The sequence below is a fragment of the Mustelus asterias genome, chromosome X, assembly GCF_964213995.1.
Source record: "Mustelus asterias chromosome X, sMusAst1.hap1.1, whole genome shotgun sequence".
NCBI classification, from domain to species: Eukaryota; Metazoa; Chordata; class Chondrichthyes; order Carcharhiniformes; family Triakidae; genus Mustelus; species Mustelus asterias.
The window spans coordinates 17,193,963-17,212,809 of NC_135834.1; the positions used below are offsets into that span (position 1 = coordinate 17,193,963).

At 45.3% G+C, this 18,847-nt stretch overlaps 1 protein-coding gene across 1 annotated transcript in view; it reads right to left on the reverse strand.

Annotated features, from left to right (window-relative positions):
- Window positions 1-14,352, reverse strand: part of LOC144481861 (uncharacterized) — a 144,211-nt gene extending 129,859 nt beyond the window's left edge. The window contains exons 1-4 of the mRNA XM_078201009.1: window positions 14,269-14,352; window positions 12,520-13,410; window positions 10,218-10,315; window positions 8,489-9,409 (exon numbers count right to left, since the gene is read on the reverse strand). Of these exons, the coding sequence (XP_078057135.1) occupies window positions 8,489-9,409; window positions 10,218-10,315; window positions 12,520-13,302 (1,802 nt within the window). The 5' untranslated portion in view covers window positions 13,303-13,410; window positions 14,269-14,352. The remainder of the gene's footprint in view (window positions 1-8,488; window positions 9,410-10,217; window positions 10,316-12,519; window positions 13,411-14,268) is intronic.
- Window positions 14,353-18,847: the final 4,495 nt, after the last annotated feature.

Here is an 18,847-nt window from a genome sequence, read left to right on the forward strand (position 1 = left end):
TGACCCGAACGGGCGCCGGAGTGTGGCGACTCGGGGGATTTCACAGTAACTTAATTGCAGTGTTAATGTAAGCCTTACTTGTAACTAATAAATAAACAAACTTTTCTCTTTCTCTCTCTTTCTATTCCCATTGAGGTCAGAGTCTTGTGTAGGCTCAGACTGAGTGGCAGGTTCTCTTGAAGAACATTAGTGATCCAGTTGGGTTTTTACAACAATCCAGCAGCTTTCATGGTCATTTTTTCCGAGTGCCGGCTCCACAAATCACCAGATTCATTCAGCTCAATTTCACAACCTGCCTTTGTGTCTTTGTGGGTTCTCCCTCACTCCCCTTTTTCAGTTTTAAATCAATTTCACAGGGCATCAGAAGGGAAAGATTGCAGTCGGGAAAGAGAAACCAAAAAAACACATCAGCATCTGACAGAAGTGGCCAATTTATCGTAACCTGAATATAATTGTATTTTGAACATGGAAGGAACAAGCACTACTCACAGTGGGGAGAAACCGTACACATGTGTGTGGACGAGGCTTCAGCCAATCATCTGGGCTGTCAGGACATAAAACGTAGTCACAGCAGGAAGAAACGCTGGAAATGCGGGGATTGTGGAAAGGAATTCAAATACCAGTCTGAGCTGGAAATTCATCGATGGTGTCACACTGGACAGAAACCATTAACCTGCTCTGAGTATGGGATGGGATGCACTTGGTCATCTGACCTGCTGATACACCAGCAAGTTCACACAGGGGAGAGACCATTCACCTGCTCCATGTGTGGGATGGGATTCGCTCTGTTATCCATCCTGGTGATCTATCAGCGCACTCACACTGGTGAGAAGCTGTTCACCTGCTCCGAGAATGGGAAGGTATTCATTGAGTTATCTAATCTTCGGAGACATTGGCGAGTTCACAATGATGAGAGACCTTTTAAATGCCAGGACTGTGGGAAGTGCTTGAAATGTTTTTTTTCTCACTTTTTGCCAGTGATTCCATGTACCTTCAATGTGTTCACAACGATGGGAGACCGTTCAGGTGCTCTCACTGTGGGACTGGGTTCAGGAATTCATGTAATCTCACTCTACACCGGCGATCTCACACTGGCGAGAAACCATTCCCTTGCTCCAATTGTGGGAAGATATTCCCTCGATCGTCTGACCTGCTGAGACACCAACGAGTTCACACTGGGGAGAGACCGTTCACCTGCTCTCTGCGTGGGAAAACATTCATCCGGTTATTTTGCTTTCTGACACACCAGCGAGTTCAGACTGGAGATAACCTGTTCACCTGCTCCAAATGTGGGAAGGGATTCACTCGGTCATCCACCCTGCTGAATCACCAATGAGTTCAGACTGATGAGAGACCTTTTAAATGTCCAGAGTGTGGGAAGTGCTTTAAATGTTCTGGGGAACTCACATCCCATCAACGTGTTCACACTGACAAAAGACCTTTCAGATGCTCTCACTGTGGGACTGGGTTCAGACAATCATCTAGTCTCACTGCAGGCGAGCGAATTCACACTGGGTAAACACCATTCTCCTGCCCTGAGTGTGGGAAGAGTTTCACTTGGTCATCCAGCCCGGTGAGACACCAGCGAGTTCACAAGTAAGTACATCGTTTGGATTTTGCTGTTGCAACATCCATGACTGATCTATGTTCATTGGAGTCTGTTTCTGCCAATGTTAATCATAGAATCATAGAAGAGTCATAGAAACCCTACAGTGCAGAAAGAGGCCATTTGGCCCATCGAGTCTGCACCGACCACAATCCCACCCAGGCCCTACCCCTATATCCCTCCATATTTACCCGCAAATCCCTCTAACCTTTGCATCTCAGGACACTAAGGGGCAATTTTAGCATGGCCAATCAACCTAACCCACACATCTTTGGACTGGATCTTTAATCTCCATAGTGCGAGGAACACAGGAATTAGGAGCAGAATTGGCAAATTCAGCCCTTCGAGTCTGCTCCGCCATTCAACCCAATCACAGCTGATTTCTTTCTGGTCACAAATCCAACTCCCCAAGTGATTCCCATATCCCACTTTCCCTTTTATTAAATTAGAAATATGTCTATCTGCCTCTTGAAACCATTCAAGGATTCAGGCAAGTTCTACAAATTCCAGGAATCACAAGAATGATTACTGGAATGAAGAGCTTGTCGTATCAGGAATGGTTGAGGACTCTGGGTCCGTACCCGTTGGAGTTTAGAAGGACGAGGGGGGACCTTATTGAAACTTACAGGATACTGTGAGGCCTGGATAGAGTGGACGTGGAGAGGATGTTTCCACTGGTAGGAAAAACTAGAACCAGGGGGCACAACCTCAGGCTAAAGGGACGATCCTTTAAAACAGAGATGAGGAGGAATTTCTTCAGCCAGAAAGTGGTGAATCTGTGGAATTCTTTTCCGCAGAAGGCTGTGGAGGCCAGGCATTGAGTGTCTTTAAGACAGAGATAGATAGGTTCTTGATTAATAAGGGGATATGGGGTTATGGGGAAAAGACAGGAGAATGGGGATGAGAAAAGTATCAACCATGATTGAATGGCGGAGCAGACCTGATGGGCTGAGATGCCTCATTCTGCTCCTATGTCTTGTGGTCTTATAAGAGGAAACATTTGGGCTACACTTACTTCATCAATCCCTTTTAAAATGTTATCTACGGATATTAGATCCCCTCTCATCCTTCCAAACTCCAGCGAGTACAAGTCCAAATATTTAATCTCTACTCGTACATCAACCCTTTCATCCCGGAATCAATCTGGTGAACCTCCTCTGGACTGCCTCCAATCCCACCGCATCCTTCCTCAAATAAGGAGACCAAAACTGAACACAGAGATGTGCTCTCACCAACACCCTATACAATTGCAGCAACACCTCTCTACTTATACTCCAGTTCTTTTGCAATAAATGCAAACATCCCATTTGCCTTTTTAATTACATGCTGCACCTGCATGCCGACTTTCTGCGATTCATGGACATAGGCACCCAGATCCCTCTGCCCGGACGCATTTTGAATCTGCTTTCCATTTGGCTAATAATTTGCCTTTCTAATTTTTCTGCCAAAATGGATAACCACACATTTATCCACATTGAACTCCATCTGCCCTTTTGTGGCCCATTTTCCTAGCCTATCTATATCCGCCTGTAGAATCGATGTATCATCTTCACTTCCTGCTTTCCCACCTATTTTAGTATCATCCGCAAATTTTGCTATGTTACACTCTGTCCGTGCTTGCAGGTCATTTATATAGATTGTAAACAGTTGATGTCCGAGGACTGACCACTACGGCACCCCGCTATTTAGATTTTACCATCCAGAGAAGGACCCATTTCTCCCGACCCTCTGCTTTCTGTCAGTCAGCCAATCCTCAATCCAATCTAGTACTCTACCCCCAATCCCCTGCGATTTTACCTTCTGGATCAATCTTTGATGTGGCACTGTGTCAAATGCTTCTGGAAGTCTAAATATACCATATCCATAGGCTCCCCACTATCCACCTTGCGAATTACGTCCTCAAAGAACTCAAGCAAGTTTGTCAAGCATGACTTACCCTTCATAAAACCATGCTGACAATGGTGGATTGAACTTTGTCTTTCCAAAGGCTCAGTCATCTCCTAATCAATGATTGATCCCAGGAACTTACCCACCACAAAGGTGCAGTTTTAGGTGTTAATATCCTGGGTGAGCATCAAATACATCAGCTTTGCTTTAATTTTTGAATGACCCCCATCTTTATGTGGGCAAAATTCTGGTCATGTTGTTGTTGTGTAACATTCATCATTTTGATCCCTGCCTCTCCCATCTCCTTCTCTATTTCCTCCCAGAGACATTTGTATGGGCTCAAAACAGTTGGCAGGTTCCATTTCCTCAAGGACATCAGTGAACCAGTTGGGTTTTTACAACAATCCAGCAGCTTTCATGGTCACTTTATCCGAGTGCTGGCCCCACAAATTATCAGATTCATTCAGCTCAATTTCACAACCCGCCTTTGTGTTTTTGTGGGTTCTGTCTCACTCCCTTTTTCCTGTTCTAACTCCATTTCACAGGGTCTTGAAACGGAAAGATCTGCAGTCAGGAAACTCAAACCAAACATGATATCAGGATCTTACAGAGTCGCCCAATTTATCGTAACCTGAAGATGATCAGATTTTGAACATGTGGGGAGAAACCTACACGTGTTCCGTGTGTGGGCAAGGGTTCAGCCGATCAACTGAGCTGTCAGGGCACAAACACAGTCGCATTGCGGAGGGAATTGGTAATGTGGGATTAATTTGCTATTTCCAACAACCTGGCTAAGGAGGTTTACAACATCTTTTAAATATGAAATAAATTCTTCAAAGAGCGAATCAAGTTAACAGGTTACCCACGTTTTGGGGTAATAACTTCAAGCTTTCAGCCTGTTACACTGAGCTAATTGTGAGAATCTGTTCAATTGCTAAAGTTAAGCTTTCTCCTCTTGCTATTACTTATTGCTAATTTCTGTTAATTGACACTTTGCTTTTGATCTTTCTGACTTGTGACCTTTCTACCTTCAATAGATTAATATATCTTTTGAATTCACCATCTGAAGTGTTCATGCTTGTTTAGTCTTATTGAATCTGAATTGATTTACAATTGGGGATTTATTGAAAACAACGTAAATCCCATAAATTGACTGAATCAGTGGAAGTGGAAATGGTCACAGTGACCAGTCTCTGTAACAGGTTGTACAGTGAGGGGAATTAGATTGTATATTGATTGGGGAAAATGATCAGAATAATGACCTTTTAAATAATCCATGTGGAGCAAATTGTATAAGAAGCTCAAACCACACTCTGCATGTCACTGGGTCAGGGAAACTGTTAATTTTCACACAATGTGCATGGACACTGCAGAAACTCCTGTGCCTGTTTCAATATTGATTTTCCTGACATAAGAGTTTTCAAAACGGAAAGGGAGAAATCTCTGGATCATTAAGAAACAGAAGGAAATTGTTACTATCCATGTTGATGTTTGATAAAGGCTGGCACTGGAGTGACGGATCGAATGGCCTCCTAATGAGCTATGTCATTTTACAATTCCATTGTTAGATCAATGTCTTGACAACACCCTGAAATATCCCAGCCCAATTTTAATCATGAGGGAGATGATCTTGATGTTCAACATGACTACACAGTTTGACAGTTTCTCTGGAAGTCACTTTGACTGCAGTGTAGTATTTCTGTAGTGTGGGGGAAGTGTGACAGTGGCTGTTCACCTGTTGTGTGTGTGGGAAGAGATCTGGTCATTCCTCCAATCTGTGGAAGCACAAGTGAGTTCACAAGAAACTACTTGTTAATGATTGGGTTCTGCTATTAATCATATCCAGGAGTGAACACTGCTCACTACTGTCTGTCCTGTTAATGTTAGTAAACTGCGTCCCAGTTAGATGCATTCATAGTCACCCAAAAATTCAAATAAATTAGCTGTGTCGAGTCTTGCTAATGTCCCTAAAACAAGTTAGTTCCTTTTGAAGGGCTCTCCCTTTCCCCTGTCTCCTCCATCCTCACCTCCAAAAAGTGTGAGGAACTCTTAGAGCGTCTTTGTCACTGAGATTGAGAAAATCCTATCAGCTGTCTCTGCTGCTTCCTCCCTTCTACTAGTACACCAGGATAAACTGTTTCTAAAGATGCTCCTTGTCTGAGCCCTGAACCCACATCTTTCTCCAGTTTTTCCCTATTTCCCCTCAGTGCTCATCTTGTCCATGAGCCCCGCCGTCTGCTCCATCGATGCTATTCTCGCTAAACTGCTGTTCATCCATCTTGATGGCCACTGATATTGCTCATGTTATTCTCTCTCAACTTTGACACCTCCCATCTCTTTTCCTGTGTCAGGCTAATTGCGGCTGAACCTCCTCATTCCAGCCTTTTTCTCTCAGACTATTCCAAAACTATCCGACCCCTCTCACCCTCCAGCCACTGTAAATCCAGAACATGGTGCTGTTTTGAAAATTCATCATGGATGTGACAAAGGCAGCAGTTGTTGCCCACCCTGATTGTACTTCGAATTGAGTTTTTTTGCTCAGTCATTTCTGAGGGCAGTTGAGAGTCACCCACATTGCTCTTGGTCAGGAGTCACATGCAGGCCAGACCAGGTAAGGATGGCAGATTTCCTTCCCTTATATGGATTAGTGATCCATATTAGGGAAGCAATCAAAGTTTATCAAACGGGCGGCACGGTGGCACAGTGGTTAGCACTGCTGCCTCACAGCTCCAGGCACTTGGGTTCAATTCCCGGCTTGGGTCCCTGTCTGTGTGGAGTTTGCACGTTCTCTCCGTGTCTGCGTGCGTTTCCTCCGGGTGCTCCGGTTTCCTCCCACAGTCCAAAGATGTGCGGGTTAGGTGGATTGGCCATGCTCAATTGCCCCTTAGTCTCCTGGGATGTGTAGGTTAGAGGAATTAGCAGGGTAGATGTGTGCGGTTCCAGGGATGGGGTCTGGGTGGGATTGTTGCCAGTGCAGACTCGATAGGTAGAATGGCCTCCTACTGCACTGTAGGGTTTCTAAACATGATCAGCATCATTAGAACAAGCTTTCCGTTCCAGATTTATTTATTAAATGGGTGGCACGGTGGCACAGTAGTTAGCACTGCTGCCTCATAGCGCCAGAGATCCAGGATCGATTCCAGTCTGACAGAAATACAGGCCGTTATAATTCACAGAACACAAGAATTACACACAATACAATGAATCACTGGACAGAAAGTATATAGACAGCAAGAACAATGATAGGTGTTTCATAGAAATAATTTTGAATATAATCACTGATTTGTGACACCGACAGCAGCAAGGAATGGGGTAGTGAATATTATGTAAATTATAAATTACCCACAGAATCTGAAGTTGAGTTGGAATATTCCAGAACCGATCTCATTGCTGTGAGATCCAATGATCGAAGTTTATACTGTCAAATACTGATCTAAACAATGAAAGTATCACCTAGATGTGGGTGGAGGAAAGTCTCCAGCGAGACAATTAAACCATACACTGAGTGACATTGATTACAGTCACTGAGGAAACAAGGTGACTTTTTTTGTATTGGAAAGTATCGTTAAAAACAACGAGACAGACAGAGACCTTCCTGATGAGGGACACAGCACATCATTGCAACAGACAAGTTTGAAGCTTCAACCATCTTCAGCTAAAAGTGCCGAGTGGTTGATTCATCTCGGCCTCCTCCTGAGATCCCACTATCATAGATCTTGGTCATCACCCGATTTGATTCGCTTCACCAGAAATGAAGAAACAGCTGGAGGCATTTTATACAGAAAACAACATGAACCCTGACAGTGTCCAGGCTGGAGTATTGAAGATTAGTTTTCCAGAACTCGCCGCTTTGCCAAGTCATTCCAGCACAGCGACAACACCAGCATCTACCCAACAATTTTCCCAGGTTTATCCTGACCACACAAAAGCTGGAAACATCCATCCAGGCAATTCGCACCAATCGGTCAATTCTCAGTCATCAGCAAAGAGGAGGAATGTGTCATCGACAGTGCAGAATGTATTCAGAAGTAATGTGCTCATTGATACTCAGTTTGGGTTCTGCCAGGATCACTCACCCTCAAATGGCATTGCCAGCTAAATTCCTGAGGTGTGCCCCTCATATCAAGGCAGAATTTGATCTAGTTTGGTATCAAAAAGCCCAAGTTCCATTGAAATAAATAAGAATCTGGTGAAAACTCTTGCTGCGAAGATTCAAATGTAGCACCAAGGAGGATGGGTGTGGTTAGTCAACATCAGTCACAGAATCATAGAATCATACAGCACAGAAGAGGCCATTCAGCCCATAGAGTCCACACCGACACATTAGAAGCAACTGAACTCCCACCTAATCCCATCTGCCAAACCTGGCCCATAGCCCTGAATGATACGATGTGCCAAGTGCTCGTCCAGATACTTTTTTAATGGATGTGGGGCAACAGTCAGTTCAGTCCCAGGACATCGCCGCAGGGGTTTCTCAGGGGAATGTCCGAAGCTCAATCATCTTCCGCTGCTTTGGCAATAATGTTACTCTAACATAAATTCAAAGGTGGAGATGTTCACGACAAATGCACAATTTTCAGAACAATTATCAACTCCACATTACTGAAAGAAGACGTGAGTTCAGACTGAAGGCAGGAGAATGGTGGACACAGTTTGTCCCCGTCGGCTACTGAAGGGAGGAAGCAGCAGAGACATTGGATAGGATTGTCTCAATCTCTGTAACAAAGAAGCACCAGGAGCTCCTCACACTTGTTGGAGGTGAGGATGGGGGCGACAAGGGAGAGGGAGAGACCTTCAGAAGCAATTAACTTGTATTCGAGATATTAAAATGATTCAACACTCTGTGTTGAACATGAAGCTGATTTATTTAACTTTTAAGAAGAATATTAGCACCTATAACTGGTCTTGGGTTTAAGAACATCAGCAGATAGAGATCTCACCGGACATGGTTCAGTTCTGGGTGTGGTTAACTGTAAATCGAATTATTGTCGTGACTTGTGAATTTTCTGGTGTGTCAGCAGATGGGATGACTGAATGAATGCCTTTCCACACTCAAGGCAGGTGCATGGTTTCTCTCCAGTGTGAACTCGTTGGTGTGTCCGCAGGTTGGATGAGGTGGCGAACGTCTTCCCACAATCGGAGCAGGTAAACTTTCTCTCTCCAGTGTGAACTCGCTGGTGTGTCCGCAGATTGGATGACCGAATGAAACCTTTCCCACAGTCAGTGCAGATGAATGGCTTCTCCCCGGTGTGAATTCTCTGGTGCAGAATGAATTCAGATGACTGCCTGAATCCAGTCCCACAGTGAGTGCATCTAAATAGTTTCTCGTCAGTGTGAATACGTTGATGGCAAATCAGGTTCCCAGAACTTTTAAAGCACTTCCCACAGTCTGGGCATTTAAAAGGTCTCTTTTCACCGTGAAATCGCTGATGTGCCAGCAGGTGACATGAATACCGGAATCCCTTCCCACACTGGGAGCAGGTGAATGGTTTCTCTCCAGTGTGAACTCGCTGGTGTGCAGTGAGTTGAGACGATTTCCTGAACCCAGTTCCACAGTGAGAACACCTGAATGGTCTCTCATCAGTGTGAACATGTTGATGGCGTATCAGGTCCCTGGAACTTTTATACTGCTTCCTGCAGCCTGGGCAACGAAAAGGTCTCTCATCAGAGTGAACTCGCTGGTGTCTCAGCAGGTGGGATGACACAGTGAATCCCCTCCCGCACGTGGAGCAGGTGAACGGTCTCTCCCCAGTGTGACTGCGCCAATGAATTTCCAACTCCGATGGGGATTTGCATCCCTTCCCACAATCCCCACATTTCCATGGTTTCTCCCTTTTCTGACTGCATTTATGTTCTGACAGACCAGATGATTGACTGAACCCTCGTCCACACACAGAACAAGTGTACGGTGCAATTCTGTCAACGGTGCTTTTTCCTTCCATGTTCAAAATCTGACGATATTGATGTGATGTTTGGTTTCTGCTTCTGAACTGCAAATCCTCCTTTTCCAATACACTGTGAAATTGATTTAAAACAGAAAAAAAGGGAGTGAGAGAGAATCCATGAATCACAAAAGCAGGTTGTGAAATTGAGCTGAATGAACTTGGTAATTTACTGGGCTAATGTTACGAAAACGTGACCATGAAAACAGCTGGAGGAACAGCAGATGAAACTGAGGGATTATACATCTCTACAATGCAACCAGAACTTGACAGAATTTCCCAAATCTTCAACCTCCAGAACCTAGAAAGACTAGGGGAGAAGGTGTATGTGAAAACCATAATCTCCACGATCCCCTCCAAGGCACACACCGTCCTAACTTGTCTGGATATCCAGTACTGGATAAACAGAATTTCCTGCATTTGAATATTGGGAAGACTGAAGCCAGTTCCCTCGACAAATGCCACTTGCTAGTCCCCGACTCCACCCCTCTCCCTGAAAACTGCCTGAGTCTGAACCGGACTGTTCACAATCATACTTGACCCAAAAATGGGCTTCCAACCACATCCTCACATCATCACCAAGGCTGACGATTTCCACCTCAGTAACATCACCTGACTCCACCCTGGAATATTTTCCACCCACCCACTATGTGTGACCATACAAAAATCTAATTCCAGCCCCTTAAACATTCCTGATTTTAATCACTACACCATTGTTGACTGTTCTTTCATTTCCCTGAGCTGCAAGCTCTGAATTTCGTCCTTAAACCTCTCCACCTCACTTTCCTGCTTCAAGATTCTCCTTAAAACCTCCCACTTTGGTCACCTGCCCAAATAACTCTTCATGCGACTCAGTGTCAAATGTCACGATCTCACACTTCTGTGAAATGATTTGTGAAGTTTTATGACGTTAAAGACACAATATAAATACAGATATAGTCACTGCCTTGGACATACAGGGTTGTTTTGCCTCATCAACCCGACATTCTGACGCAAGAGTGTGAAGCAGTTTGATTGACAGGTTGTTCTCACATTGCCCCTGCAAAGATGGCAGCCACGCATGCGCTCGACAGCAGATTGCCCCCAATAAAGATGGCGGCCCTCAACCCGGCTCAGAAATGCGAGAAATCTGAGGCCGCGCTCAACATAAACGGGAGAACTGACAACCAGGGAAGTCTTTTTCGGGGTTTGGAGTTTACACAACATTTTTACGAAGCCTCTCCGCCCACCCTCCAGATCCATCGCTCCCTCCGATCCGCCATTACACTCACTTACAGATTGGACATCAGAGCACTCTGTCCCCAGCGTGATTATTCACACTGCGCATGCTCTATTCACAGTTCCGCCACCCATTGACTCCGATTGGTTGGAGGAGCAGCCGCTCCCGCTTGGTCCTCCAGTTCCGCTCCCCCTCTCTTCCTATTGGTCCGGAGCTGCTGTCAATCAGCCGGACATTGTGATGGTTTCAGATGGTGAGAGCAGCTCCAGACTCAGGCTGACTTGCTGATTATTGGCAGCATTTTCTGTTTGGGAATTAGTTCCCCTGTGTCCGGGGCTGAGGGATTCACACTCATTTCCCCAGGACACTCATTAACACTGCAACTTTACAGGAGAAAGTGCCCGCTTTAATCCCTCCTGTGAACTTTGTTTTTCGAATTATCCAAATTGGAAAATTGTCGAAATGATATGTCCCTTGAAAAGTAGAGAACTGGGACATCCTGTATCCAAACACATCCCACCCTGTTCACACTGAGAATCCCAGAGTGGAGAACTGGGTCATCCTGGGTTAGCAATGCTGTCTCACAGCACCAGGGACCGAGGTTCAATTCCTGCTCCGGGTCACTGTCTGTATGGAGTTTGCATGTTCTCCCTGTGTCTGTGTGGGTTTCCTTTGGGTGCTGTGCTTTCCTCCCACAGTCCAAACATGTGCGGGTTAGGTTGATTTGCTATGGTAAATTAACCCTTACTGCCAGGAGTATTAGCAGGGTAAATACGTGGGGTCTTGGGGGTGGGGCCTGGGTGGAATTGTCGTCAGTGCAGACTCAATGGGCTGAATGGCCTCCTCCTGAACCCTATAGGGATTCTATGGCTCTATGGGAACTGGGCCATCTTATCTCCCAACAAATCTCACCCTGTTCACAGTCAGAATCCCAGGATGGAGAACGTGACATTATGCCTACTGTGTTCATACTGTCTGAGAAATTGGAGGAAATTACTGCTAATCCAGTATTGGGTGTGGGCGAAGCAGTTTGAGAATTTAGTAACAGTGGAGGCATGGAGAGGGATGGGGTGAGGTAGAGCTGGGTGATGTCAGCGTACATGTGAACACTAACACGGTGCTTTTGGGTGATGTCAATTCGTGGCAGCATGTGGATGAGAAATAAAAGGGACCAAGGATAGATGCTGGGGGAAAAGAAGTGCAAGGACTGGAGAGGAAAGGAAGTTTAGACATGGGGGGTGCTCATTTGAAAAGATGGTTGGGTTGAATGATTTTTAAGATGGGTGACGACACTGGATGTAAAGGTGAGGGGGACAATGTCAGAAGAGCAAAACAACATGAACAATATCAGCTAACAGGGGAAATTGGATGGTTCTCAGTTTAGTGAGAATAGGCTCATGGGAGCAGAAGCTGGGTCCCATAGACAAGGTGAGCACTGAGAGGACGGAAGTGGAGATAGGAGAGAAACTGGAGAAAGTTGTAGGTTCAGCACTCAAGGGGTAATGTTCGAAACAGTTTGTCCCAGTGTGCTAGTGAAAAGCAGGGGTGAAGGAGCAGAGCCAGCTGGTGGGATTTTCTCAATCTGAGTAACAAAGAAGCTCCATGAGCTCCTCACACTTGTTGTTGGAAGTGAGGATGGAGGTGACAGGGAAGAGGGAGAACCCTTCACGTGGAGCTAACTTGGGTGAGAGATAATAAAAAGACTGAACAGACTGTATTTTACATAATGCTGATTTATTTGACTTAATCCAGAATGTTAGCACCTGTAACTAGTCTGCAGTTGATGAACATCAACAGAAACAGATCCCAAAGAACATGGTTCAGTCCTGGTTGTGACTGACAGAAAAATCCAAACACTATAGTTATTTGTGAATTCGCTGGTGTTTCAGCAGGTTGTACGAGGTAATGAATCCCTTTCCACACTCAGAGCAGGTGAAAGGCCTCTCCCCGGTGTGAAATCGCTGGTGTCTCAGCAGGGTGGATGAATGAGCAAATCTTTTCCCACACTCTGAGCATGTGAATGGCCTCACCCCAGTGTGTATACGTTGGTGTCCCACCAGGCCAGATGTGGTCGTAAATCCCTTCCCGCACTCGGAGCAGGTGAATGGCCTCTCCCCAGTGTGACTGCGCTGATGAACAGTGAGGTCATATGATGTCTTCAAACCAGCCCCGCAGTGAGTGCACTCGAACGGTCTCTCATCAGAGTGAACATGCTGATGGCGTGTTAGTTCCCCAGAACTTTTAAAACACTTCCCACAGTTTGGACATTTGAAAGGTTTCTCATCAGTATGAACTCGCTGGTGTTGCAGCAGGCGAGATGACTGAGTGAATCCCTTCCCACACTCGGAGCAGACGAAGGGTCTTTCCCCATCGTGAATTCTCTGGTGTTCCATCAAGTGGGATGAAGTAATGAATCCCTTCCCACACACGGAGCAGGTGAACGGTTTCTCCCCAGTGTGAGTGTGCTGATGATTTACCAGCTTGAACTGGTCATAGAACCCTTTCCCACAGTCTTCACATTTCCACAGTTTCTCCCCGGTGTGTCTGCGCCTGTGTTTCCACAGGCCAGACGATCGGCTGAATCCTTGTCCACACACAGAACACATGTATGGTTTCTCCCTATTGTGAACGGTGCTTTTTCCTTCCATGTTCAAAATCCCTGATATTCAGGTCATAGTAAATTGGGTGAATCTGTCAGATCCTGGTGTGATGTTTGGTTTCAGTTTCCCAACTGCAGATCCTGCCCTTCTAACACTCTGTGAAATTGATTGAAAGCAGAAAAAAGGGAGTGAGAGAGAAACCACAAAAACAGAAAGGCAGGTTGTGAAATGAGATGAATGAATGAAACTGGTAATCTGTGACACTGAGAAAAACACCATCACCTCCAAGTCACATACCGTCCTGTTCTGTCTGACATCCAGTACCGGATAAACAAAGAATTCCTCCAGTTAAATATTGAGAAGACTGAAGCCATTGTCTTCAGTCCACACTACAATCCCCACCCCCATGGACATGGACTCCATCCCTCTCCCTGACAACGATCTGAGGCTGACCCAGACTGTTCAAAACCATGGTGAAAATATTAAATCCAAGGTGAGCTTCCAACCCCATACCCACATCATCACCAAGACCACCTATTTCCACCTCAGAAACATTCCCCGACTCCATCCCAGTTCCAGCTCATCTGCTGCAGAAACTCTCATCCATTCCTTTGTTACCTCGAGATTTAACTATCCTAACGAACTGCCGACCGACCTCCCACATTCAACCTCCCTGTCTTCTTGAGGTCATCCAAAACTCACCAACCCACACCAAGCTTTGTTCAGCCATCACCTCTGTGCTCACTGACCGACAAAGGCTCCAGGTTCAGAAATGTTAAAATTCTCATCCTTCTTTCCAAACTCCTGAACTTCCCTGATTTTAACTGTTTCATCTTTGCTGGCCATACCTTTCGGTGTTAAATCTCTAAACTGTACAATGTCCTCCCTGAGACAAGGTAGACAACAAAAAGTTAGATCATTAAAAGATTATGAGTCACAAATTCAAGATTTTGGGCAAATTAAGTGGATATGAAGAGGAAATTTTACACAGAGTGAAAATGACCAGTAACTTACAATCAAAAGGCAGATAATATCCAGGTCCTGATGAATTGAGTGGCTCTGTACGTTTTTGAAGCGATGCTCGAGTTTCCTGTTTATTATCTAATATCCTGCAAAAGCGGTATACGGAATTCACTGTCACCCCATAACAGAAATTGAGACACAGATATTTTCTTTGGTTCAGTTTTGTGTGTGTAAATCTTCCCCTTATCCCCTGTGAAAGGAGTTTCCAAAAGCCGTCAGCGTGAGTCAATCTTTTTGGCTCAATCGAAGAGACTAAATCAAAGTAATGAAGGGATAAATTAAAAGGGGCAGCTCCCAAAAGGAGGGGAACTGCTCGAAACAAAAAACAACGAGGAAAGGAAACTTAAAACATCAAATTAAAATGTGATTAAAGGGGTTGATAACGCACTCCAGATCTTGCAGTGCCCAACAGGCACGGAAGGCCTCCACAATGCCCTTGGACACCACATACTCCCTCTCCAGGGACACCTGGTTTCAATGTGAGTCAATCTTTTTATCAAACAGTTTACGAATACAAAATACATTATACTTTCAAATTACAAACCAGAATACAATACCATCTCACAATAATAAATTATGGAGATGACACCCAATGTAAAACAATAAACATGCCATTTTTAATATAATAGCACAGTAACAAACAGCTAGTAGACAGTGTGAGTTATCCACAACCGGCCTTCCAAGGTTGCAATCACCTCACAACGACTATAAACCAGCAAGCTATAATATAAACACAATACCGACAGCTAACACGCCGTCCTTTAACCAATAACAAACAACTCCCTTACAATAAGAAAGGGGTTCACTAAGTTATCTACAACTTTCCGGGGCTTTGCCCTCCGTATTTTCCTCTTCCGAGGGTTTCACCTCCGGGGCTGTGCTCTCGGGACTGCACTTTCCTTCTGGGCTCACACCATGAAATAATAAATCAACAAACTTATATAAACATGATACAACAAGTAATAAACTCCTCTTAATACAATAATAAACATTTCTGTTGGAATGAAATAACCATTATGAGTTCTCTGCAACCTTCCAGGGTTCCACCCTCCAGAGTTGGCCTACCGGATTGCTTGCCTCGAACCGGGAGTTACTTGATCCGAGGGGTACATCGTCCGGGCTACAGGCAGTCCACAATGATAAATTATAAATCAATAACTAAGATTAATACAATAATATAGCCTCCTTAATAGAGCAACAAACAACTATATTACATTGAAAGTGAATCATCTGCAACCCTCCAGTGCCTTGACTCCTGGAATTTCCCGTTCCGGGGAGGGGGCAACACTCCGGAGGTACTCTGTCCAGAGGTTACACCTTAGGGATTTTCTACCAGGACGAAGGGGCCACCGAGGAGCTACATTGTCCGCACCTTCCCTTCCGGATTCTCGGCCCAGGTTGGGTGGGACCTCTGGGGTACTCTGTCCGGGGACAACCTTCCGGATTTTCCTCCAGGGGATGGGAACAATCTGGGGTTACTCTGTCCAGGGATTCGCCTTCCGGATTTTTCCCTAGCCGGAGTTTACACCCTCCAGGGTTACTCTGTCCAAGAGGACGTCCTCTACGCCATACGTAATCCATTAAAAATGAGAAAGTAATAAACCAACAAACTGATACAATACTGAGACCTAATAATACAATAACAGACAATCCCTTCACAACAACAGAGTCCATTTGAATTAACAATAGAGTCCATTGTAAGTTATCTTGCAACATTCCAGGGGTTTCACCTTCCAGGGCTTTTGCCTTCAGGCTTACACCTTCCAAGATTGCAAATGGTTCAGCCAATACTTCCAAGATTCCATCCCGCCGGGCCAGAACTCCCAGGGTTGCATCTCCCTGAATTGCACCTTCCGGGGTTGCACCTTCCTGACTTATATTTTCCTGGGCACACTTTCTTGAGTTGTGCCTTCGAGGACACACGAGTCTCAACTCGAACATCACCTCATACATTTGTGATCCAGCCGGGGACAAATGTTCTTGCACGAGTCCCAAACAAGACAGATGGAAACACCCTTTGACCCTCAGACAGGAATCAAAGGGAGGCCCAGGAGGAGGAATTTACTGAGGCAGAGGGGTGGTTTTGACTCTGCTTCATGGAGATTGCTGGCTTGGAAACTGTCGCCAGATATCAAAGCAACAAACAATTCCAACTAACACCAGTACTGGGAACTAAACTCTCACTCTTTCCATGGAGAGAGACACTCCAAGCACAGAATGCAATGCAAACAGGGCGAGAAACATCGGCCACAGCAGCACCCAGCGCCATCAGTGGGAGTCAAGGAGCTTGGAGCAAAATGATCGCGCATGCGCCTTGCTGCACATTGCCCCTATAAAGATGGCGGCCGTTAACCCGGGTTTGAAGCCGTCACTCCGCAGCTCTTGTCGCGGGACCAAAAGGTACTTACCAGAGTTTCTACCCCAGCACTGGGTGTTTATGAAGCCGCTCCACTGCGCCTGTTACCTCCCCAAATGCGCAGTTTCTCTCCAATATTGGAGCCAAACTGACTTCCAACCGCCATCTGGTGTGTTGCAACGGCGCATGCGCTACTCTCCACTCACTACCGCGTCTGCGCAGGACTGTGTGCGTGTTGTCGAGTCGATTCCCATTCTCCCTGAATGCTGGGTAAGAGCCCTGCCATTGACAGTGAAAACACCTTCAATAGTTTATTAGGATCTATGATCCCATTATAATCGGAGCCAGAGGGCAATGCAATCCAAATTGATCCACCATAGTTATGTCCTGGATGTAATTAACGGCAGAACAAACACCAGTGTATATTAATGATTTGGATGAGGGAACAAAATGTAACATCTCAAAGTTTGCGGATGATACTGAGCTGCGGGGGAGGCTGAGCTGTTACGAGGGTGCAGAGATCCTTCAGCATGATCTGGACAAGTTGGGTGAGTGGGCAAATCAATGGCAGATGCAGTAACATTTGGATAAATGTGTGGTTATTCACTTTAGAAGCAAAAAGAAGAAGGCAGATTACTACCTGAATGGGTGAAAATTGGGAGAGGGGAGTGTGCAGCGGGGCCTGCATGTCCTTGTGTACCAGTTACTGAAGGTAAGCATGCAGATGCAGCAGGCGGTGAAGAAGGCAAACGGTATGTTGGCCTTCATTGCAAGTGGTTTCGCATACAGGAGCAGGGATGTGTTGTTGCAACTATCCAGGGCCTTGGTGAGGCAACACCGAGAATATTGTGTGCAGTTTTGGTCTCCTTTTCTGAAGAAGGATGTTCTTCCTCTCGAGGGAGTGCAGCAAAGGTTTACCAGACTGATTCCGGGGATGGTGGGACTGATGTGTGAGGAGAGATTGACTAGTTTAGGATTGTTTTCGCTTGACCTCAGATGAATGAGGGACGAATCTCATAGAGACTTATAAATTTCGAACAGGACTAGACAGGGTAGATGCAGGAAGGATGTTCCCGATGGTGGGGGTGTCCAGAACCAGTGGTCACAGTCTGAGGATACAGGGTAGACCATTTAGGACAGAGATGAGGAGACATTTCTTCACCCAAAGACTGGTGAGCCTGTGGATTTCATTACCACAGGAAGTAGTTGATGCCAAAACATTGAATGTATTCAAGAGGCGGCTGGATATAGCACTTGGGGCAAATAGGGTCAAAGGTTATGGGAAGAAAGCAAGATTCGGCTGTTGGAGGATCAGCCATGATCATGATGAATGGTGGAGCAGGCTTGGAGGGCCGAATGTTCTCCTCCTACTATGTTTCTGTCAAGGTGAAATATTGCAGATGCTGGATTCTGAAACAAATCAGAAAATGCTGGAAACCCTCAGCAGGTCTGACAGCATCTGTGGAGAGAGGCTCGAAACGTTTGCTCCACTATCTGTCCACCACAGTTGCTGTCAGACCTGCTGGGATTTTCCAACATTCTCTGTTTCTGTACCTACAGTAAGATGTGAATTTATTGCAGTCGCAGCAGTAAGCGTGAACTAGTGACTTCCCCCATACACCAAACGCGTAAACCATTTCTTGCCAGTAAGAAAGTGCTGATTGTAAATCAAATCCTTTGAACTTTTTTTCAAAATTGATTGTTAACACACGGGGAAAACTGAGGAACTGGCATTCCACACGTGTAGAATCTGAATTGTCTTCCTCCAGTATGATTGTGCCACTGTTTCAGTACTTTGGACAACCCAGTGATTCCTTTTGCACTTTCAGCAGAGAATGGTATTTTCAAGATGGGATTTACTCCTGGGTTTCCAGCTCAGACAGGAATCTTGCACGCTCCTGGTAATGAGTTCCACATTCTCAACTCTCCCCAGGTAAATGGTAGCAAAATACACTCTATAATGTCTATCGGAAATTAAAACAAAAAAATGTTGGAGTGCACAGACTAGAAATGTTCGCTGTTATATAATGCACTGATGTTGCCAGATATGCTGAATATTTTAAACACTTTTTAGATTTTTACCTTCAGTTAATGAAGTTGCTCCTGAAATGCATATTAAATGCAACGATAGGACCTGGGTAGACCTGTTGTTGGTGCAGGCATGATGGGCCCAATGGCCTCTTTGTGCACTAGTGATTCTATTCGAAATATCTC